General features: G+C 40.9%; 1 protein-coding gene across 2 annotated transcripts in view; it reads right to left on the bottom strand.

Annotated features, from left to right (window-relative positions):
* The window catches only part of PLCD1 (phospholipase C delta 1), a 381478-nt gene that overhangs the window by 115453 nt on the left and 242004 nt on the right, over positions 1-24021 (bottom strand). For both annotated transcript variants that reach the window (XM_053713769.1, XM_053713768.1), the window contains exons 5-6: positions 23673-23901; positions 4740-4941 (exon numbers count right to left, since the gene is read on the bottom strand). In XM_053713769.1, coding sequence (XP_053569744.1) covers positions 4740-4941; positions 23673-23901 — 431 coding nt within the window. The remainder of the gene's footprint in view (positions 1-4739; positions 4942-23672; positions 23902-24021) is intronic.

Here is a 24021-nt window from a genome sequence, read left to right as displayed (position 1 = left end):
CTAAGTTCAAACTCCCTGAGCCTTCAGGGAGCCCCAGACTGCTCCCCACCCCAGAAAGCTGGTGTCTGTTGTCACAATCACCCAAGATGGTCTGCAAAAGCAGGTCCCCTGGGAGAGATGATCCAGAGACAACCACCAATGAAGAGAGTTCCTTGTCTCCTGTTCCAGAATTATTCGAGGAGACAAGTCTGCATAATCCCCGTTCCATTGCCTGAGCATGTTTAGCTGCAGAGGTCTGAGATGGAACCGAATGGAATGATGTCCAATGCCGCCACCATCAGCCCGATTACCTCCATGCACTGAACCACTGAAGACCGAGGAATGGACTGAAGGACTATACAAGTATCGATAATCTTTGATTCCCTGACTTCTATCAGAAAAATCTTCATTGATATGGAAACTATTATGGTTCCCAAGAAACTTACCCTTGTGCTTGGGACTAAGGGACACTTTTCCAAATTTACCTTCCACCCATGAGATCACGGGAAGGATAACACCATGTCCGTGTGAAATCTTGCTTGCTATAAAGATGGCGCCTGGACTAGGATGTCATCCAAATAGGACGCCACTGCAATGCCCCATAACCGAAACACCGCCAACAGCGATCCCGGAGCCTTTGTGAAAACTCTGAGAGCTGTGGCAAAACCGAAAGGAAGAACCGCGAACTGGAAGTGTTTGTCTAGAAAGGCAAACCTAGAACTCAAGATGATTCTCGTGAATGGCAAATTAAGATACGCGTCCTTTAAATCCACTTTTGTCATTAATTGACCCTCTTGGAACCAAGGAAGAATGAAACGAATAGTTTCCATCTTGAAGGACGGTCCACTAAGAAATTTGTGTAGACTCACAAAATCTAAAAAGTGGTCTGAAGGTTCCCTCCTTTTTTGGGAACCTCAACCCGATTGGGATAAAAAACCCAGACCTGTACCTGTATTGGAACTGGAACAAGCACTCCCAGGTCTGAGAGGTCTCCTACACAGTGCAAGAACACCTCTTTTTTTGTCTGATCTACAGATAATCTTGAAAACAGAAAACCTGCCTCTGGGGAGGAAAGCTTTTGATCTCGAACCCAAGCCTGAGCGAAGACAGAAAATCTGCCCCTTACAAGATGCGATCCTGGATCGGGGGCATGTCCTTCATGCTGTCTTTGATTCAACAGCAGGCTATGATTTTTTCTTTTTTTTTTTTTTTTATAAATCTTTAAATTTTCAAGAGAGATTATTTCCATCAAGCCAGGTCCCAACAGGGTCCTCTCCTTGTAAGGAATCACTAAAAGCTTAGACTTAGAGCATATATCCGTAGAACAAGGCTCTAACCAAAAAACTCTGTGAGCTGAAACAGAGCAACCTATTTTGATAAGTTGAAGGGAAGAATTTGAAATAAAGGAATTAGCCAATTTGAAAGCTTTTATCCTGTCCTGGAGTTTATCCAGGGAAGTTTCTGACTTAGTAGCATCATACAACGCATCAAACCAATCTGCCGTCGCACTAGTGACGGTAGTCAAGTACACAGCTGGTTGCCATTGTAAGCCCTGGTGTACATCCCACTTGTAATTTATGTCCAACTATCCTCTAAGGGTATAGTAGTTCACTTAGCTAAGCTGAAACTACTCCGTCCCCCACTAGAGAATGTTTGTCCAGCCTCCTTAGCTGAGTCGGCTATGGGAAACAGTTTTGTAAATATAGGGAATGCGTCCATTCTTATAATTCACTGGGCGCACTAGTATAGATTACACCGGAAATGTCTTTACTGGATGTACTATGTTGGAATTGCCCAGGATAGATAACTCCTAAAGTAACAATTCTATCTGAGTCTAAGAATTCTCTCTCAGATAATCCCAAAGTATCTTCCTCCTTCAGTAACATGGAGGAACCCTTAGGAATAGCAACTACTGAAATAATTCCTCTCTACCTCATGGGAAAAACATATAATGCATCATAACTCCCAGTGGAGTGAAAAAGGAAGCGCAGGGCACTGCATGTGGGCCATAACATTTTGTGGGACACTATAGGGGAAATTTGTGGCATAACTTGACCATTGTCAACAGACTCCTAAACAGCAATTGCTTTAGAGGGAATAGATTCAGAAAAAAAAGTGTTTTTGTTGTTGTTGTTTTTTAATAAAATTTATACATAAAAAAATCACTGTCTCTTTAATCTTAAAGGAAACTCTAATGTTGTGTGCTTTAGTTCCATCCTAAGTCACAAAGGATGAATTTACACAAATAAACAGCTGTAATTTCTTAATAAAAATTAACACACACAAACTTTTACTGTCTCTAACTTTTAAACTGAGACCGTTTACTTTTCTGTGCAGAGTAACTTATATTCGCCTGCAATATTTGCATAACGTATGTACCCTTCAGAAAATTAACGCATAAAAAAATGTTACTGTCTCCTTAAATTTAAACAGTAACTAGTTATTTTTCTGAGTAGAAAAAAACAAATTAACAAAAAGTTTATTTCAAGAACAGATATATGTAAAATATTTAGAGTGTACAGAGACTGAAAGCACCCTTTTGTGCCGTTTAAAAACAACTGTGCTATTATGTGATTATGTAACATAAAAATGAAACCATCCCCAAACCTCAGAGAACCTGAGGAGACTTGACACCGTATTGCCCAAGAAATAGAAGGAAACTGTATAGTATCCGGGGAAAAAACTTCTAAAGACAGAGCAAAGTCTTTCTGCTGCGTGACAACAAAAGCAGCAGAGAAAACCCACTATAACTCTCTGATCCAACGGATAGGAACAAAGACGCGCCAAGATGTGTAGGATAGCTCCGCCCATCGTGGGCGTGACAAAATAAATCTCCCGTGCGGCTAAATTAGTAATGCCGGGAGAATCATGGCGGCAAAACCTCCCATCCAGCTAGAAACACTAACTAAAGCCTTAGGGAGCACAGATTGCCCCAGCAATGGTGCGCAAACATGCCGTGCAACATAGCTCCGCCTATCGTGGGCGTAAGAAGCTAAACCTCCTGGGAGGCTAAATTATAACAAGTGGAGCCGCCGGGAGAACTAGTGCTCAACCCAACAAGGGATAAATAAGCCTCCCTTCAGTTATACAGTAATAAAAACGTCCAGGGGTAAAATAACATCTATCATATCATCCTCCTTCAGCGACACACCTTATATGCGGTCGATCAAGAGAATTAAAAAACTAACCCTCCAGACGGCTTGTTAGAGTAAAACAAAGCCGTTGTCAGATGCTAGTATTAAGATAGAGCCACTTCTCCATGACCAGTGCCTGCAATCACTGCCCAATAACATGACCTCCCACCTAGGGATAATGTTATCTAGTGTCCCCTAATAGAGAAAAAGTGCCAATCTTTCTGTGTCCCCAGAAATAAAAATCAGCACTTACCTTAAATTGCTGCCCGGCAGTAAGGCAGCCCACCCGGCTTGCGAGGTCCTCAATTTCTCCTCACATTGGCCTGTGGAAATAAAAAGTACTGAGTTTATCTCTTCCCTCAGACTTTTACAAGCAGGGCAGCAAACCATGTATGAGAGGCGCAGGGAGAATTATGTCCCACAAGTTCCCATTGCTTTAAAGCCACCAAAAGCTCTACTGTAGAGACTGATATGGACTACGGCTACACCCTAGAACAAAGCAGCACTCTCTGGCACTACTTTAAAAATAAAAAACTCTTGATTGAAGAATCTTTTCTAACACCTCATTTTGCCATCTCCTATCACTAATGTAGGCAAAGAGAATGACTGGAGTGGGAGGGAAGGGAGGAGCTATATATAGCAGCTCTGCTGTTGTGCTCTTTGCCTCCTCCTGCTGACCAGGAGGTGAATATCCCACAAGTAAGGATGAAATCCGTGGACTCATTGTGTCTTTAAAAAGAAATACTAAATAATACTACAGTCTTGTTCCTTTCCCAACTCACTATTTTTCTACATTCCCTAGCCAGTTGTAGAAAATGTTCAGAGCCACCTACTCAATAGTCAGACATCGCTGTAACAGTACTAGGTGTGCACTCTGTATTGTGCACTATACACCATGGATATCAGATGTTTTTTGTCTTATATTAGAGGAAATAAATTGTAGGGACACAAAAAAGAAGCTGCCTAGAATTCACTGCAGGATCTAGGTAAAAATGTATAAACAGATCTACCGAATAGTAGTGAGTAGCATAAAGTAGTAAAATAATAGTAAAATAGCGAGAATCTTAAAAAAAAAAAAAAAAAAAAAAAAAAAAAAAGACATTATCAAAATAATTCTGTCATCCCAATGAAAGAGCTGCATTTAAATATTACAACAATGAAAATATATAGAAGTTGTTTAAATTGAAATGAAATCGAATATACCAGTATAAATTGTGCACTTTGTTACTAATTATAATTGTCTTTTAGGGCTTCCTTCTTATACACATTGAGCATCAGCAGATAGTACTTATCAACCAATCAGAAATTGACAGGAAGTATCTATAAGCCAACAAGCATATTAGCCAATGACAAGTACAACACCGATACAACTGTATTCGTTTTCAATTTAAATCTTTAACTTCATATTTTCTTCATGCAAAAAAAAAAACAAAAAACCAGGATGCCTCATACACCTAAGTATATATCATATACCTTTCACATTTATCCATATAGGGAAATAATTATAATATGCTTTTCCCCAGCTGGGTACCTACTCAGAGTTTTCTTATTACCTCTTCTTACAACTACAGCTGTCAATAACCATGATCATGCTACCCTTGGTAAGAAGGCACAGAAGCTACCTACCTGATATAGGCCTCAGTACTGCTCGGGCCTGCCAGCTGGTCTTCCATCAGGTAAGTATTGTGTGATGAAGAGATTAAGTAATGGCTAAGGGGCCGAGTCATATCCTGGTAAACTCTTTGATGATCTGGGTTGAATATGTTGCCATCTTCTGACAGAAGAAACATGAAGAATCCATCTTTGGACATGACATTATTTTTTTTCCCTGTAAGAAAAAAAAGTGTATTAAACCAGAACTTCTCAAACATGAGACATTTTACAAATGGCTTTACAATACAATACAATAGCTGTGGGCAGAGGATCGCGGTCTGTGTTTGCTAAAGAAAAAGGTATTTAAAAAAAGGCAGCAATGTAAAGTTTAATGAATGAAAGTGCCCCTGTTTTTAATAGTATATTTAAAAACCGGCCACTCATTCATGAAACTTTACATTCACTTTAAGGCTTTTAGCATGTTAACAGATGGTTGTATTTTATTCTTGTGTATACCCAGGCTACAAACTAGCCCAGACTGCCTGAGAAGCAGAAATATAAAAGAGATTTGGATGGAGGAAAAGACCCTAAGTTAGAAGGTCCTTCCACAGAGGCAACCTCCAAGGTAGCAGAGATGACATCTTCACTAGGTCTGCATACCAGATCCTGCGAGGCCATGCTGGAGCTATTAGAACTACCGTCACTCTCTCCTGTTAGATACGAGCAATGACTCGTGGAAGGAGCGCCAAATGAGGAAACAGATATGCTAGACCGAAATCCCAAGGAACCGCCAGAGCAACTATCAGAGCGGCCTGCGGGTCTCTTGACTTTGAACCGTACCTTGGAAGCTTGGCGTTCTGAAAAGACACCTTCAGATCCAACTCTGGTACCCCCCACTTGAGGGTTAACCTGGAGAACACCTCCGGATGGAGAGCTCACCCGGGATGAAATGTCTGTCTGCTCAGGAAATCCGCCTCCCAGTTGTTCACTCCTGAAATGTGGATTGCAGAAAGGCAACAATTGTGAGCTTCCGCCCACTGAATAATCCGTGCCACCTCCTTCATGGCTAAGGAACTCTGAGTTACTCTCTGGTAGTTGATGTAAGCCACTGAGGTGATGTTGTCCGACTGAAACCTGATAAACTGGGCTAAAGACAATTGAGGTCAAGCCATCAGAGCATTGTTAAGTGCTCTCAACTCCAAGATGTTTATGGGGAAAGCAGACTCCTCCCGAGTCCATAGTCCCTGCACCATTAACAATTGCCAGACTGCTCCCCAGCCTAGCAGGATGGAGTCTGTGATCACAATCTCCCAGGTAGGTCTTCAGAAACATGTGCCCTGAGACAGATGGTCCTGAGAAAGCCACCATGGGAGAGAGTCTCTTGTCGACTGGTCTAGCTCTATCCTCTGAGACAGATCCGAATGGTCTCCGTTCCATTGTCTGAGCATGCATAATTGCAGAGTTCTCAAATGGAATCGAACAAAGGGAATGATGTCCATGGAAGCGACCATCAGACCAATTACCTCCATACATTGAGCCACTGAACGGAAGAGCCGCAAACTGAAAGTGTTTGTCTAGAAAGGAGAATCTCAGGAATTTGTGATGATCCCTGTGGATGGGAACATGAAGATATGCGTCCTTCAGGTCTATGGTCGTCATGAACTAACCCTCTTGGACCAAAGGAAGAATGGAACGATTGGTTTCCATTTTGAAGGGCGGTACCCTGAGAAACTTGTTGAGACACTTTACAGATTTTAATAGAATGCTAGACCCTGTTCCCTTACTGGAACTGGAACAATCACTCCTAGAGAGGAAAGGTACTGAACGCAGCTCAAGAATGCCTCTCTTTTTACCTGATGTGCAGATAGTCTTGAGAGATGGAATCTGCCTCTTGGAGGGCAAGATTTGAATTCTATTGTGTAACCCTGAGAAACTATGTCCACAGCCCAAAGATCTGGGACATCCCTTATGACAAAACAGGGAAAGTCTGCCCCCACTTGATCCAATCCCGGATCGGGGGTGGACCCTTCATGCTGACTTAGACTCAGCTGAGGGTTTCTTTGATTGCTTCCCCTTGTTCCAAGACTGATTGGGTTTCCAAAAAGACTTGGACTGCTCCTGCTTAGAAGAGGGAAAGGAGGACTTTTGACCTTTGAAGTTACGAAAGAAACGAAAATTACTCTGCCGTCCTTTAGTCTTGTTTTTCTTGTCTTGCGGTAGAAAAGACCCTTTCCCACCTGTAATATCAGAAACTATTTCTGCTAGACCATGTCCACACAAGGTTTTACCCTTGTAAGGAAGCGCCAGAAGCTTGGCCTTGGAGGAAACATCAGCTGACCAAGATTTTATGTATATGAAGAAAGGATACAGAAGCACCACATGGCCTAGTACTGTATAGATAAATCATATTTGGGGTTTCACTTCTCACTATATGGGACTATAAAAATTGTATCATATTGCGCTATACGCAACTGTTTTCTGCCAGGTTATATTACCAAATTGTATCTTAATTTTAGTTAATCTCGGTTTTGTTCTTTTATATTGTATTTTTGGTATATCAAGGGAGCCCCCTATCTATATTATTTGACCAAGATTTTAGCCACAAAGCCCTGTGGGCTAAGACAGTGAAGTCAGACATCTTGGCTCCCAGTCTAATAACTTGTATGTTAGCATCAGAAATAAAGGAATTAGCTAGTTTAAGAGCCTTAATCCTATCTTGGATCTCCTTCAACTGAGCCTTTTCTAAAATTGAGTCAGACAAAGCATCGCACCAATAAGATGCAGCACTTGCTAATGTGGCAATACAAATAGCAGGGTGCCACTGAAGACTCCAACTTCTTGTCCATGAGATCCTTAAAGGAGCAGCTATCCTCTATAGGGATCGTAGTTCTCTTAGCCAGAGTAGAAATAGCCCCTTCTACTTTAGGCACTGTGCACCATGAATCTTGAATGGAGTCAGCAACAGGAAACATATTTTTAAAGACAGGAGAAGGGGAGAAAGGTATGCCAGGTTTCTCCCATTTCTGTGAAATGATCTCATACAAACGGTCTGGAACAGGAAACACTTACACAGAGGAATGAACATCATAGTATTTATTAAGATTACTAGATTTCTTAGGGTTGACAGCGACAGGAGTATCAGAGTCGTCCAAGGTAGCTAATACCTCCTTTAACAGTACACAAAGGTGTTCAAGCTTAAATCTTACTTCTTCAGCATCAGACAAAGGAATTATACTGTCCGAAGTCTGAGATTTCACCCTCAGAGGCCACTGAGGTATCTTCCTCATCAGACTTATGAGAGAGTGCAACGTGCATAGCCACAGACGAAACAGACACCTTAATATCTGACAAATCTTTAGATCTCCTCTTGCGCTTCCCCAACATGGGAAAAGCAGATAAAGCCGCTGATACCACGAGGATACTTGAGCAGCAAAATCTGATGGCAAATAAAGTCCTCCAGGAGGCTGAGAGGAACTGCAGGGCACTGTATGAATTGCCATGGAGGCTTGGGACGTTTGAGGAGAAAGCTGTGGCATTGCCTGAACAGCATCATCCTGAGAGACATTAGGCATAGAGGGCAACAGAGTATCTTTACACGTTTTTGCTAAACATGTAGTACAGAATTGCATAGGTAATTCAATTTGGGCCTCAAGACATAATAAACATATGCCAACATTATGTCTTTAATCTTGCTGCTGAACATGGATGGAGCTGGTCCTGGGGACTCTTTGAAAAGTGGTTTCCATTAGTTAGAGGTGGAATACATTCAATCTCATTATGGTATCAACTATTACTCTCAAAAAGGGGCGATCAAAATCTCCTAGAATTGTCTCAACAATGGAATGCCCATATTCCTCAACCCAACATTGATCGGGAGATAATTCAAAGATCTATTGCAATAGCTGCCAAGACCACAATGTCCTCAACATGGAGAGAGTCCCATGTGAAATTATTATATCGGGCTTATTATACCCCAGCAAAAGGAGCTAGATGGGGGAACACGACCTTCAGCGCATGTCTAAAATGCTCTTCCTATGCAGCAGATTTGAAACACGATTTGGGGGTGTCCTAGAATTAGACAAATGTGGCAGAAACTAGAATATTGGATTATCAGGATTCTGAAGCTGTTTTATACTGGTTTTTCTCCATCACATATCTTCTTCTGGGAAGGAGCGCAAAATCAAAATCACAAGAAACTTATTAACATGATTATTCTCTCAGCCAGAAATCTGATCTTTCGTTATTGGAAAAAAGGCAATAACCCCAGCTTTGCCGAAATTAAAAATTACTTGAAAAAACAATGTATCATAGAACAACATGACATAGATATGAACAATGATCGAGACATATGTCTCTTCTTCCAAAAGTGGTCCCCATATATAAAAAGTTTACTCTCTGCAGAAATTGATCATCTGATATTTCCATTTCGGAACTCGGAACTAGTTTTATTAGGGACTTGGTGACCTATAATGCTCCTTGCTCTGACCCCCCCCCCCCCTTTTTTTTGTTTCGTTTCTCTCTCCCTCTCTTCCCTCCCTTCCCTCTCCTCTATTAAATATTGATTATCGTATTCCCACATTTTTTGGTGGCGACATCCCTTTCATGGTCACTTAACTTTGAAGAAATATAAACCTAATAAAGCGTTGTCAAGCTTGTTATTACAGTCAAATTAGGTAACTCTCCTTGCTGAATATGGATAAAATTTTGGAAAAATGGAAAAGGTTTAGTTTTTTTTGTTAAGAGCAATTTAGAACACAACGCAGTACAGTGGCAGTTCAACTATGAGTTTTACTATCTACATGTCTGACAAACTAGTCAAACTGCCTCTTCTAACCCCATCAGTGTTGTATCAGATATGAACGTGTTTTTTCTGTTAATGCATATGTTATGACCCTATTTTTACTTTTGTATTTGCATGCTAAATGCTCTACTGCTTGTATACTGTCCAATGCACTAAACGTAAATAAAAAATAAAAAATTCCCAAAGAAAAATAAAATGTCTTAAAATAAAGTGTACTGTCACTTTAAAAAAGGTATTGGAACTATCAGAGTGATGTACGCTAACAACAGTTTGAAAAGAAAATCACACTCAGAACCTCGTTACCTCAGATATACTGAGGCATCCTACTGTCCTCCAGAGGCTGAACAATGAAAGAGAGAGACTCTGCGGGCAGCTCACAAACCACTCCTCTATCGATCCGAACTGAAAAGAAGACGCCACTACAAGCCGTGTCGGATGAGCGGTTGGTCACATGGCCGGCCGTCCAGAACTGCGCAGCTAAGTAAAAGCGCGTGTTCCCAGCAAAAGCAAACTGCCTAAAAATTAGTCGCTTTAGTTATCAAAGCCTCTTGAAACACGTTCTCTTTTTCCACACTAGAAAGCAAAATAAAAATAAAAAAGTGCCAACAAGGAAACCTTTCCCATATGAGGAGAAATTAACCCTTTAGTCTCTTATTGTCACATACTTAGTGCCTACATACTGCCTGATAAAATCCTATATATGAAGGATTAATATGTCCCCAAATTGTTGCAGAGTTAAATAATTCACTGAAGTGCCAGTCTCCATACCAAGAAGACAAAAAAAGCACTTACCTGCAATCTAGCTGTCTGGCAGGAAGACAGCTCACAAGGCGTGAAAGAACACATACTCCTTACAGAGATCTGTAGAAAAAAGAAAGAACAGAGTAACCAACTCTGGCTTTCTATAACTAGGGCAGCAAGATGTTGGAAACAAAGTAAGAACCCCCTCACAACTTCCTAACTGCTTAAAAGCCACCACTACTCTACTGAAGAGATTGACGTGGACTCAGCTAAACTCAAATCCTTTCTTGCAGGGAAAAAAAGGAATTAATTTCTTCAGACACCAAACTTCACCTCCTCCATTGACAGAGGCAAAGAGAATGACTGGGGATTATGGGTAGGGGCGTGACACTTAACAGCTTTGCTGTGGTGCTCTTTGCCTCCTCCTACTGGCCAGGAGTGATATTCCCACAAGTAATTGGAATGACGTAGTGGACTCTCCATATCTTAGGAAAGAAAAGGTAAAATAGACCGAAGACCCCTGGAACCGCCAGACATCGACCAGAGCCGATTCCGGATCCCTTGATCCTGAATCCTATCTGGAAGATGCTTGTTGATAGGCAAAAAGCCATCAGAACCAACTCCAGAACTCCCCACATGGAGTTGAAAGCACTTCCAGAAGAAGTGCCCACTCTAAAGAATTCAATCAGGCAACCATTGCTGGATTCGAACTGTCAACTTGCTGCTTCAAAAGCAGCTGTAACAACCATTAAGCCACAACATCCCGACTGGATGAAAAGTCTGCCTGCTCAGATACTACGCTTCTCAGTTTTCCACCCCTGGAATTAGGATAGCAGAAAAGTGGCAATAGTGGGACTCCACCCTCTGAAGAAAATGAGACACCTCCTTCATAGCTAAGGAGCTCAGAGTCCTTCCTGTGGGAAGAAAATACCACCAAAGTAAAGTTCGATTAGGATCTGATAAACCGGGCCAAGATCAGAAGATGCCAAACTATCAGGGATTGAAGATAGTTCACAGCTCAAGAATAATATAAGCAGGGAAGACTCCTCCTGAGTCCAAAGTTCCTGTGCCCTTAAGGACCCCAAACTGCTCCCCAGTCCGAAAGACTATCAATCGTAGTCACAATTTTCCAAGACGGTCTCAGGAAGCATGTGTCCTTGTACATATGATCCTGAGAGATCCCCCACGACAGAGTTTCTCATCTGGAATCTAGGACTATCCTCTGAGGGAAGTTCAAACAGACTCATATCCATCGTCTGAGCATGCTTAAGAGTAGATGTCTCAGATAGAAAATAAACAAGAATAATGTCTATGCAAGACCAAGTACCACCATACGCAGGGCTACTGATGGACAGACAGAGGACTGAAGTGAAATAAAGCAAGAATTCTTCATGGAGATCGGGGTTACGATTGTCCCCCAAAAAAGATGCCCTTGTAAATGATACCAAAGAACTCTTTCCCAGATTCACCTTCCACCCATGAGAGCGGAGAAACAACAACAGAGAATCAGTATGAGATCTAGTTAAATGAAGGGATGCCGCGTGAACCAGGATATCGTCTAGGAACGGAGCCACCGCAATTCCTTGAGATCTGGCCAAGGCCATAAAAGTCCCTAGCACCCTCGTAAAGATTTGAGGGGTAGAGGCGAGATCGAAATGAAGCACTACAAATTGGAAGAGTTTGTCCAAAAAGGCAAACCTCAGAAATTGGAATTGTTCTCTGTCCTTCAGGTCAATCGTAGACATGGACTGATCCTCCTAAACTAAAGGGAGAATAGAACGTATAGTCTCCATTTTGAAGGACAGAACCTTGAGAAATTTGTAGAGACACTTGCGGTCTAAAAAGGGGTGCCCTCTTCCTAGGAAACTACAAATTGGATGAATAAAAACCTACCCCTGTTCTGCCAGAGGAAAAGGATAAGATAAGCAGAAATAGAGCTTATAACGAAATTACAATAAAGACCTCTACAGAACGCTGAGAGGGATACAAATTAAACTTCCTTTTTAAATTGAACAGGAGAAGAAAGGAGGAAAAGCAGAAAGACTGAACCCTTGAGAAATTTGTAGACACACTTGGGGTCAGGGGTTACCTCTACTAGGAACCCCCCCCCCCCAGCAATAAGTACCGCAGAGTTGCTTATAATAATGACATAAAAAGTTCCAACCTTTGACATGTGGGGCAGCTCAGTAAGCCACTTGGCTACACCAGTTGGCTTTCTACTAAAGACAGAATGAAAACAATTTCTGGGACTGACATATAGTATGATAGCAAAAAAGGAAATATAAGCATACCTAATGCTTATAACAATATACTTATATACCACTACCAGAAAAAAGAAGAGGGATAAATCTTCTCAATATCCCTAAGCCCATACATTAAAAAGCACAGCAAAATATCAGATACGCAGACTCAATGCTTATGCTAAATCAAAAATATGTTCTACTGAGAAAAGAAAGGGATAAATTGAGTAGATGAAATATCCCAAACCATACATATTAAATGTACAATAGAAAAAAGGATAAGATAAGCAGACAAATCACTTATAATAAATCCCATAGATACTAAAACTGCAGAAAAGTAGGGATAATATGAAATGTTAAAAACCAATAAAATAAGCAGACATAAAGCTTATAACAATCACCAGACATACATTCTACAGCAGAAAGATAGGGGAAATTATGAAAATGATAATATCCCTAAAAAACACACACATAATACAGGTATACCTCACTTTACAGCGCTTCGCTTATACAGCGCTTTGTGGAGCTGAAGTTCAAACTCCAAATATTTGAAACAGTGCTGTAATCTTCGTGAGATTGCGAGAAAAGTGACTGACACCATTTTGTTATGTGCAGTTCACTTTGTTTACAGCATTACAGTGCAATCTGTGTCTCAGTATTATAGTCTGGCAAATTTTACTACAGTAATTGTCACTATTTTACAGGTACACTATTTATTGAATACTGTGCTGAGCTAGTGTTAAACTAAACATAGCAATATTGCACCTCTAATATATGTTAGTTTAAACATGTTTTTAAGTTTTTAAACACACTAGCAAATGAAAAGATAGCTAAAACTGCCTTGTTTCACTTTAAGGCGGTTTTCACTTTACAGCGGGGCTCCGGTCCCTAACCCGCTGTATGAGCGGGGTATACCTGTATGTACATCAGAAAAAGAGAATATAAGATGATAACATATCTAACATATATTCCACTCTAGAAAGATAGGGATAACTGATAATCCCTAAAACCACTTATAGAAAAGTCTAAAATGTAACTGTAGAAGGACAGGAAAAAAAAAACTATGTCAATGGTAAGAACCCTAAAACATACAGGAAATAGATAAACATTGAGTATATGTATTTAGTTCACATTTAAAATTACCCATAACCACCACCAGATAACTAAATGGGAAACCCTGCTAGACAGAGCAAAGGATAGAGCCGTTTTGAGAAAAAAAAAAGAGACGATAAAACATTATCCCCATAAACAATATCTCTATAATAACAATAGGGAAAGCGCTCTCCACTCAAGTTGATGGGATCGCATCAAAACAGACCCGATGCGGGAAGCGTTAACCCCTCATGATCCCCATAAACAATGAAAAGGCTCCCAAAACAGTTAGGGCATAAACGCACTAATAAAGATACTAGAGATATAAACATCCAGCAAGGTAAAAAGCCCACTTTACAACACATTGCCAAACCCCCTCTGATAGCCCAGACACCTAAAATTATGTACAACTCTAGCGTGTACCACTAAATAAGGGAAGGTGCCGCTGAGCTAGAGATATAAGACATGCTAATCGATCGCCTCCTAAACAGCCGGCAACAGAGATGAAGGCGCATCGGTTAAAAAATAATGAGACAAACTGCTTAATAGGAGGCCACAAGCTGCTTACATTTCTCCGATTATCCTCACAAATTAAAATTGCGATCGCCGTTAAATGGGGAACTCTAAAAGAGTAAATCCGCTGTCAGACCTGTAACAGTGTCTCCTGGAAGATAGAAGCGCACACTATCACCGGAATGGAGAATAGGCCACACCCCAGCAACGGCCCTTCGCTCTACAGCACGCCAAATAAACTGCGTCATAACCAAAATCTTAAAAAAGTAAGACGCCATGATGTTGAAAGATAATGCGTCCATGTAAAAAGCCACAGATTAATTAGCATACATGTCAGACAATTCGGCAGTGCCCCGCATAGAGAGAAAAAAAACTGCTCTCCTGAGAAAATAAAGGCTTAATGCCCATAATTATCTAAATAGCCCCAATGATCGGGCGAAATGGCAACCAAAATTATTAGTGTTGTGCTAAAACTCGGAACGATACTAAGCTAAATAAAGGGATAACACACTGCCAGCTGTGGTAGTACAGAGACCCTATGATGAGGGAAGTGACTGAACCTCCTTCTAGATACTATAAAGTGAAGGTCAATTTTCATGTGAAAGTGCCCGGTTTAAAAAAAAAAACTATTAAAAACAAGGGCACTTTCATTCATGAAAATTGACATTTCAGACGTTTTTTAAAAATATACTTACCTTTTCTTCTTGAAGCCGCTCCAGTGCTTCACCAGCCCGTCACAAGCCTCTTCATACGTCAGCAATGACAATTCTGGTATCCTTTACAAAGAATCAGTAAAAAACTGACAAAAGGGTACAAATTTAGCACTCTTTGAACGTTCCAATGTAACAAAATAAAGAAAAAATATGTGTTAAAATATAACTTTTACTAGATCATATTAAAAACAAGGGATTTACATACATTTAAAATCAATTCAGGTATCCTCCAATCACGGCTTCCCCCCGGGTAATCATTTCCTAAGGCAACGCCGTGATTGGAGGAAGCCTGTTTCGTCATTGCTGGGTAAGTAAACCAGGAAGAAGCAGGCGGGGCATCGTTTCAGAACGGCGATCCGGCGCTTCAGAAGAACAAGTTATTTTTAAAATACGGTGCTATGTCAATTTTCATGAATGAAAGTGCCCCTGTTTTTAATAGTTTTTTTTAAAAACCAGGCACTTTCACATGAAAATTGACCTTCACTTTAAATCAATCTCTGTCTTCTGAAATAAAGTCTGTCTCACACAAAGACTTTGAGCACACATACATTAGCTAACTGCCATAAACATCCAGCAGCACACAGCCCAGTACCTACTGCCCATTGAATAAATCCCAACCCTGAAGAGATTTATAATAATACTCAGACTCCATTATGAAAAATAGGGAATTAACCCCTAAAAATGCTTGGGTCTTCTCACCTAGAAGGAATAAAAGCACTTACCTTTGGAGCTTCAGCTGCAGGGCAGGAGCAGCATCTCAGGTATGAAAGACTAACAGGGACTAACTCTAACAGGGACCCGAATAAAAGAAAATATAGAGTAACCAACCCTGGCTTTCTATATAGGGGTAGCAAAAATGTTGGAAGGTAAACAAGGACTACATTGCTATCTTCCAACTGCTAAAATCCACAATTACTCTTACTAAAGAGGATTACATGGACACAGCATAGCCCCAATCCTTGCTTGCAGGGAAAAGTACCCATTAAAGGATTAAATATCTTCAGACACCATCTTCGCACATCCTCCCGATGATAAAGGCAAAGAAAAACTGGAAATTATGGGTAATCGGAGTGACACTTAACAGCTCTGCTGGGGTGTTCTTTGCCTCCTCCTGGAGGCTAGGAGTTGAATTCCCATTAGAAAACAGAATTTATGCTTACCTGATAAATTACTTTCTCCAACGGTGTGTCCGGTCCACAGCGTCATCCTTACTTGTGGGATATTCTCTTCCCCAACAGGAAATGGCAAAGAGCCCAGCAAAGCTGGTCACATGATCCCTCCTAGGCTCCGCCTACCCCAGTCATTCGACCGACGTAAAGGAGGAATATGCATAGGAGAAATCATATGATACCGTGGTGACTGTAGTTAGAGAAAATAATTCATCAGACCTGATTAAAAAAACCAGGGCGGGCCATGGACCGGACACACCGTTGGAGAAAGTAATTTATCAGGTAAGCATAAATTCTGTTTTCTCCAACATAGGTGTGTCCGGTCCACGGCGTCATCCTTACTTGTGGGAACCAATACCAAAGCTTTAGGACACGGATGATGGGAGGGAGCAAATCAGGTCACCTAGATGGAAGGCACCACGGCTTGCAAAACCTTTCTCCCAAAAATAGCCTCAGAAGAAGCAAAAGTATCAAATTTGTAAAATTTGGTAAAAGTGTGCAGTGAAGACCAAGTCGCTGCCTTACATATCCGATCAACAGAAGCCTCGTTCTTGAAGGCCCATGTGGAAGCCACAGCCCTAGTGGAGTGAGCTGTGATTCTTTCAGGAGGCTGCCGTCCGGCAGTCTCATAAGCCAATCGGATGATGCTTTTAAGCCAAAAAGAGAGAGAGGTAGAAGTTGCTTTTTGACCTCTCCTTTTACCAGAATAAACAACAAACAAAGAAGATGTTTGTCTGAAATCCTTTGTAGCCTCTAAATAGAATTTTAGAGCACGAACTACATCCAAATTGTGTAACAAACGTTCCTTCTTTGAAACTGGATTCGGACACAAAGAAGGCACAACTATCTCCTGGTTAATGTTTTTGTTAGAAACAACTTTCGGAAGAAAACCAGGTTTAGTACGCAAAACCACCTTATCTGCATGGAACACCAGATAAGGAGGAGAACACTGCAGAGCAGATAACTCTGAAACTCTTCTAGCAGAAGAAATTGCAACCAAAAACAAAACTTTCCAAGATAGTAACTTAATATCTACGGAATGTAAGGGTTCAAACGGAACCCCTTGAAGAACTGAAAGAACTAAATTGAGACTCCAAGGAGGAGTCAAAGGTTTGTAAACAGGCTTGATTCTAACCAGAGCCTGAACAAAAGCTTGAACATCTGGCACAGCCGCCAGTTTTTTGTGAAGTAAAACAGATAAAGCAGAAATCTGTCCCTTCAAAGAACTTGCAGATAATCCTTTCTCCAAACCCTCTTGTAGAAAGGATAGAATCTTAGGAATTTTTATCTTGTTCCATGGGAATCCTTTAGATTCACACCAACAGATATATTTTTTCCATATTTTATGGTAAATTTTCCTAGTTACAGGCTTTCTAGCCTGGACAAGAGTATCAATGACAGAATCTGAAAACCCACGTTTTGATAAAATCAAGCGTTCAATCTCCAAGCAGTCAGTTGGAGTGAAGCCAGATTCGGATGTTCGAATGGACCTTGAACAAGAAGGTCCTGTCTCAAAGGTAGCTTCCATGGTGGAGCCGATGACATATTCACCAGGTCTGCATACCAAGTTCTGCGTGGCCACGCAGGAACTATCAAGATCACCGAAGCCCTCTCCTGATTGATCCTGGCTACCAGCCTGGGAATGAGAGGAAACGGTGGGAATACATAAGCTAGGTTGAAGGTCCAAGGCGCTATCAGTGCATCTACTAGAGTCGCCTTGGGATCCCTGGATCTGGACCCGTAGCAAGGAACCTTGAAGTTCTGACGAGACGCCATCAGGTCCATGTCTGGAATGCCCCATAATTGAGTTATTTGGGCAAAGATTTCCGGATGGAGTTCCCACTCCCCCGGATGGAAAGTCTGACGACTCAGAAAATCCGCTTCCCAATTTTCCACTCCTGGGATGTGGATTGCAGACAAATGGCAGGAGTGATTCACCGCCCATTGAATTATTTTGGTCACTTCCTCCATCGCCAGGGAACTCCTTGTTCCCCCCTGATGGTTGATATATGCAACAGTCGTCATGTTGTCTGATTGAAACCTTATGAATTTGGCCTTTGCTAGTTGAGGCCAAGCTTTGAGAGCATGGAATATCGCTCGCAGTTCCAGAATGTTTATCGGGAGAAGAGATTCTTCCCGAGACCATAGACCCTGAGCTTTCAGGGGTTCCCAGACCACGCCCCAGCCCACCAGACTGGCGTCGGTCGTGACAATGACCCACTCTGGTCTGCGGAAGCTCATTCCCTGTGACAGGTTGTCCAGGTTCAGCCACCAACGGAGTGAATCTCTGGTTCTTTGATCTACTTGGATCGTCGGAGACAAGTCTGTATAATCCCCATTCCACTGTCTGAGCATGCACAGTTGTAATGGTCTTAGATGAATTCGTGCAAAAGGAACTATGTCCATTGCCGCAACCATCAAACCTATTACTTCCATGCACTGCGCTATGGAAGGAAGAAGAGCAGAATGAAGTACTTGACAAGAGCTTAGAAGTTTTGATTTTCTGGCCTCTGTCAGAAAAATCTTCATTTCTAAGGAGTCTATTATTGTTCCCAAGAAGGGAACTCTTGTTGACGGGGACAGAGAACTTTTTTCTATGTTCACTTTCCACCCGTGAGATCTGAGAAAGGCTAGGACAATGTCCGTATGAGCCTTTGCTTTTGACAGAGACGACGCTTGAATCAGTATGTCGTCCAAGTAAGGTACTACTGCAATGCCCCTTGGTCTTAGCACCGCTAGAAGGGACCCTAGTACCTTTGTGAAAATCCTTGGAGCAGTGGCTAATCCGAATGGAAGTGCCACAAACTGGTAATGCTTGTCCAGAAAGGCGAACCTTAGGAACCGATGATGTTCCTTGTGGATAGGAATATGTAGATACGCATCCTTTAAATCCACCGTGGTCATGAATTGACCTTCCTGGATGGTAGGAAGAATTGTTCGAATGGTTTCCATTTTGAACGATGGAACCCTGAGAAATTTGTTTAGAATCTTGAGATCTAAAATTGGTCTGAATGTTCCTTCTTTTTTGGGAACTATGAACAGATTGGAGTAAAACCCCATCCCTTGTTCTCCTAATGGAACAGGATGAATCACTCCCATTCTTAACAGGTCTTCTACACAATGTAAGAATGCCTGTCTTTTTATTTGGTTTGAAGACAATTGAGACCTGTGGAACCTCCCCCTTGGGGGTAGTTCCTTGAATTCCAGGAGATAACCTTGAGAAACTATTTCTAGCGCCCAAGGATCCTGAACATCTCTTGCCCAAGCCTGAGCAAAGAGAGAGAGTCTGCCCCCCACCAGTTCCGGTCCCGGATCGGGGGCCAACACTTCATGCTGTTTTAGTAGCAGTGGCAGGTTTCTTGGCCTGCTTACCCTTGTTCCAGCCTTGCATCGGTCTCCAGGCTGGTTTGGTTTGAGAACTATTACCCTCTTGCTTAGAGGGTGTAGAATTTGAGGCTGGTCCGTTTCTGCGAAAGGGACGAAAATTTGGCTTATTTTTAGCCTTAAAAGACCTATCCTGAGGAAGGGCGTGGCCCTTTCCCCCAGTGATGTCTGAAATAATCTCTTTCAAGTCAGGGCCAAACAGCGTTTTACCCTTGAAAGGGATGTTAAGCAATTTGTTCTTGGAGGACACATCCGCTGACCAAGACTTTAGCCAAAGCGCTCTGCGCGCCACAATAGCAAAACCTGAATTCTTCGCCGCTAATCTAGCTAATTGCAAAGTGGCGTCTAAGATAAAAGAGTTAGCCAATTTAAGTGCTTGAACTCTGTCCATAACCTCCTCATACGAAGATTCTTTATTGAGCGACTTTTCTAGTTCTTCGAACCAGAAACACGCTGCTGTAGTGACAGGAACAATGCATGAAATTGGTTGTAGAAGGTAACCTTGCTGAACAAACATCTTTTTAAGCAAACCCTCTAATTTTTTGTCCATAGGATCTTTGAAAGCACAACTATCTTCTATAGGGATAGTAGTGCGTTTGTTTAGAGTAGAAACCGCCCCCTCGACCTTGGGGACTGTCTGCCATAAGTCCTTTCTGGGGTCGACCATAGGAAATAATTTCTTAAATATAGGGGGAGGAACAAAAGGTATGCCGGGCCTTTCCCATTCCTTATTTACAATGTCCGCCACCCGCTTGGGTATAGGAAAAGCATCGGGGGGCACCGGGACCTCTAGGAACTTGTCCATCTTACATAATTTCTCTGGAATGACCAAATTGTCACAATCATCCAGAGTAGATAACACCTCCTTAAGCAGAGCGCGGAGATGTTCTAATTTAAATTTAAAAGTAATAACATCAGGTTCAGCTTGTTGAGAAATTTTTCCTGAATCTGAAATTTCTCCCTCAGACAAAACCTCCCTCCTGGCTCCTTCAGATTGGTGTGAGGGTATGTCAGAACCATTATCATCAGCGTCCTCATGCTCTTCAGTATCTAAAACAGAGCAATCGCGCTTTCTCTGATAAGTGGGCATTTTGGACAAAATGTTTTTAATAGAATTATCCATTACAGCCGTTAATTGTTGCATAGTAAGAAGGATTGGCGCACTAGATGTACTAGGGGCCTCTTGTGTGGGCAAGACTGGTGTAGACACAGAAGGGGATGATGCAGTACCATGCTTACTCCCCTCGCTTGAGGAATCATCTTGGGCAACATCATTATCAGTGGCATCATTGTCCCTACTTTGTTTGGACACTATGTCACATTCATCACATATATTTAAATGGGGAGGAACCTTGGCTTTCAAACATACAGAACATCGTCTATCTGATGGTTCAGACATGTTAACAGGCATAAACTTGATAACAAAGCACAAAAAACGTTTTAAAATAAAACCGTTACTGTCACTTTAAATTTTAAACTGAACACACTTTATTACTGAATATGTGAAAAAGTATGAAGGAATTGTTCAACCAAAATTTCACCACAGTGTCTTAAAGCCTTAAAAGTATTGCACACCAAATTTGAAAGCTTTAACTCTTAAAATAACGGAACCGGAGCCGTTTTACATTTAACCCCTATACAGTCCCTGGTATCTGCTTTGCTGAGACCCAACCAAGCCCAGAGGGGAATACGATACCAAATGACGCCTTCAATAAGCTTTTTCAGTGGTTCTTAGCTCCTCACACATGCATCTGCATGCCTTGCTTTCCAAAAACAACTGCGCATTAGTGGCGCGAAAATGAGGCTCTGCCTATGACTAGAAAAGGCCCCCAGTGAAAAAGGTGTCCAATACAGTGCCTGCCGTTTTTTTAATACATCCCCAAGATTAAAAGAACTATTTATAGTTATAATCCACTAAATATACTTATAAAGTAATCGTTTTAGCCCAGAAAAATGTCTACCAGTCTTTAAAGCCCTTGTGAAGCCCTTTATTCTTATACTAAACTAAGAAAATGGCTTACCGGTTCCCATAGGGAAAATGACAGCTTCCAGCATTACCAAGTCTTGTTAGAAATGTGTCATACCTCAAGCAGCAAAGTCTGCCCACTGTTTCCCCCAACTGAAGTTAATTCATCTCAACAGTCCTGTGTGGAAACAGCCATCGATTTTAGTAACGGTTGCTAAAATCATTTTCCTCTTACAAACAGAAATCTTCATCTCTTTTCTGTTTCAGAGTAAATAGTACATACCAGCACTATTTTAAAATAACAAACTCTTGATTGAAGAATAAAACTACATTTAAACACCAAAAAACTCTTAACCATCTCCGTGGAGATGTTGCCTGTGCAACGGCAAAGAGAATGACTGGGGTAGGCGGAGCCTAGGAGGGATCATGTGACCAGCTTTGCTGGGCTCTTTGCCATTTCCTGTTGGGGAAGAGAATATCCCACAAGTAAGGATGACGCCGTGGACCGGACACACCTATGTTGGAGAAATTAGAATGAATTCATGGACTCTCCATGCCATTGGAAAGAAATGTAGTTGGCAACTCTAGTATTGTTGTTTAAAGGGACATAAAACAAGTTGGGATAGAGACAACATATAATATGTACTTTAATTACTTTACCTGCAAATTTATACTGCAGTGCCTCGCCATTAACCCTTTCTTTTTAGTTTCTGAATTGTAAAGCTCTAACTCCCCCCACACAATTCCTTTTATGGCTTTATCTATATCTATAGTTGCTTTTGGTAGAATGCAAAAGTGAATAGGGATTATCTGTGGAGCATGTCTAGAAGCTGTGAACTCATTGAAATACGACTGCGTCTAAACACTGATAAGGGGGGTGGAGTTGTCTGCCCCAGGCAGTTTAGTTATCTAATTCATTTTGCTTATTTTTGAAAATTATTTTAAAATACTTGCCAGCAATTTTTAAACAATTTTTTTTATGCAAAATATTTTTAATTAAAGTGAATGTAAATTTTGATGCTAAAGTGCCCGGCTTTTTAAAATTCGATTAAAAACAGGGGCACTTTAATTCATAAAAATTTTCATTTCACTCGTTGTGAAAAAACACCCTTTAAACTTGACAGCCGCTCCAGCTTCAGCCGGTCGTCGCAAAGCCATTTCTGACGTCAGAAATGATAGATTGGTCATCCTCCAATCATGGCTTCCCCCCCGGGGGAATCAGTGTCTGAATCGAAGCCGTGATTGGAGGAAGCCGGATTCCTCATTTTGGACCCAGGAAGAGACTTTGCGATGGGCGGAGGAAGCTGGAGCGGCTGTCAAGATTAAAAGGTAAGTATTTTTTCACAACACGAGTGAAATGTAAATTTTGATGAATTAAAGTGCCCCTGTTTTTAATCGAATTTTTAAAAACCGGGCACTTTAGCATCAAAATTTACATTCACTTTAATTAGGCCTTTTAGGATATGCACATATCTCAACCTGTTTTATGTCCCTTTAAAGGAATAGTCTAGTCAAAGTTAAACTTTCATGATTCAGATAGAGCATGCAATTTTAAGCCACTTTCTAATTTACTCCAATTTTTCTTCATTCTCTTGGTATCTTTATTTGAATGTAAGCTTAGGAGATGGCCCATTTTTGGTTCAGAACCTGGGTAGCGCTTGCTGATTGGTGGCTACATTTAGACACCAATCAGAAAGTGCTACCCAGGCACTGAAACAAAAATGGGCCGGCTCCTATGCAATTAGAAGTTGCTTAAAATTGCATACTCTATGTGAATCATGAAAATTTAATTTTAACTAGACTATTCCTTTAATGTTTCATGTGATTCATTGAAAGATACTTTCAGCAACTATATATCAATTGAGGGACATTTTTTGTTTCTACGGTTGAAATTTGAATTGTTTGTAATTATCCAAAACAATCTGAAACATCTGGTGAAGTCTTCTATAAAAGCACATTTTTTTAATATTTGAAACTTGCAAAGTATTTAAACGTCCCCATATAATGCAACACCAGGTGGCTTGTTTTACAAGAAAAATACCTTTAACTGGCTGTGATAGCTCAATAAATAAACTAATACATAAATAAATATATATTTGTGCATTTTGCAGAGAAGACTTTGAAAGTATATATAAGATTTTTTTTCTACTACGATATACAGTATTCATTTCTAAAAAAGTACAGCTACCACTGAGGACTATTGAGAATTGTGTAGCAATAAGTTCCAGTTTTAGCTATGTATTTTAATAACATTCTTTTAATGACAAAGCGAATTATACTCCCAGAAAAATAAGGCATAAGGAGAAATAAGGTAAGTGAAATAATTCAGTGTGGTTACAATACTTACCTATTTCACTTGGTTCATATTTTTGTATGAGCTCTCTAACGCGATCCTCGTTCACATCCTCTTGCTGCTCCAGTTTTAGGAATTTGGAAAGGCCCTTCAAGGACATAAACCCGTTTGGGTCTGTGTATGTATTGAATATAACATCTATCTCTTCTCGCGTAGTCAATATCCTGTAGAACTCTTCAATTTCATCCTCCTCCAAGTAGCCAGAATTTGATTTGTCACAGGTCTACATATCAAAAAACACACATTAAAAGAATACTCACTGTATTGTAATGATTTGGGGAAAATAAACTGTCATTTTGCCAAAATTGCTGCACACTGATATACCCTTGAGCATGATTTATTT

Source organism: Bombina bombina, chromosome 5, assembly GCF_027579735.1.
Source record: "Bombina bombina isolate aBomBom1 chromosome 5, aBomBom1.pri, whole genome shotgun sequence".
Classification (NCBI taxonomy): domain Eukaryota; kingdom Metazoa; phylum Chordata; class Amphibia; order Anura; family Bombinatoridae; genus Bombina; species Bombina bombina.
The sequence above is the reverse complement of the archived record's forward strand: the minus strand, read 5'-3'. Positions and strand labels throughout refer to the sequence as shown.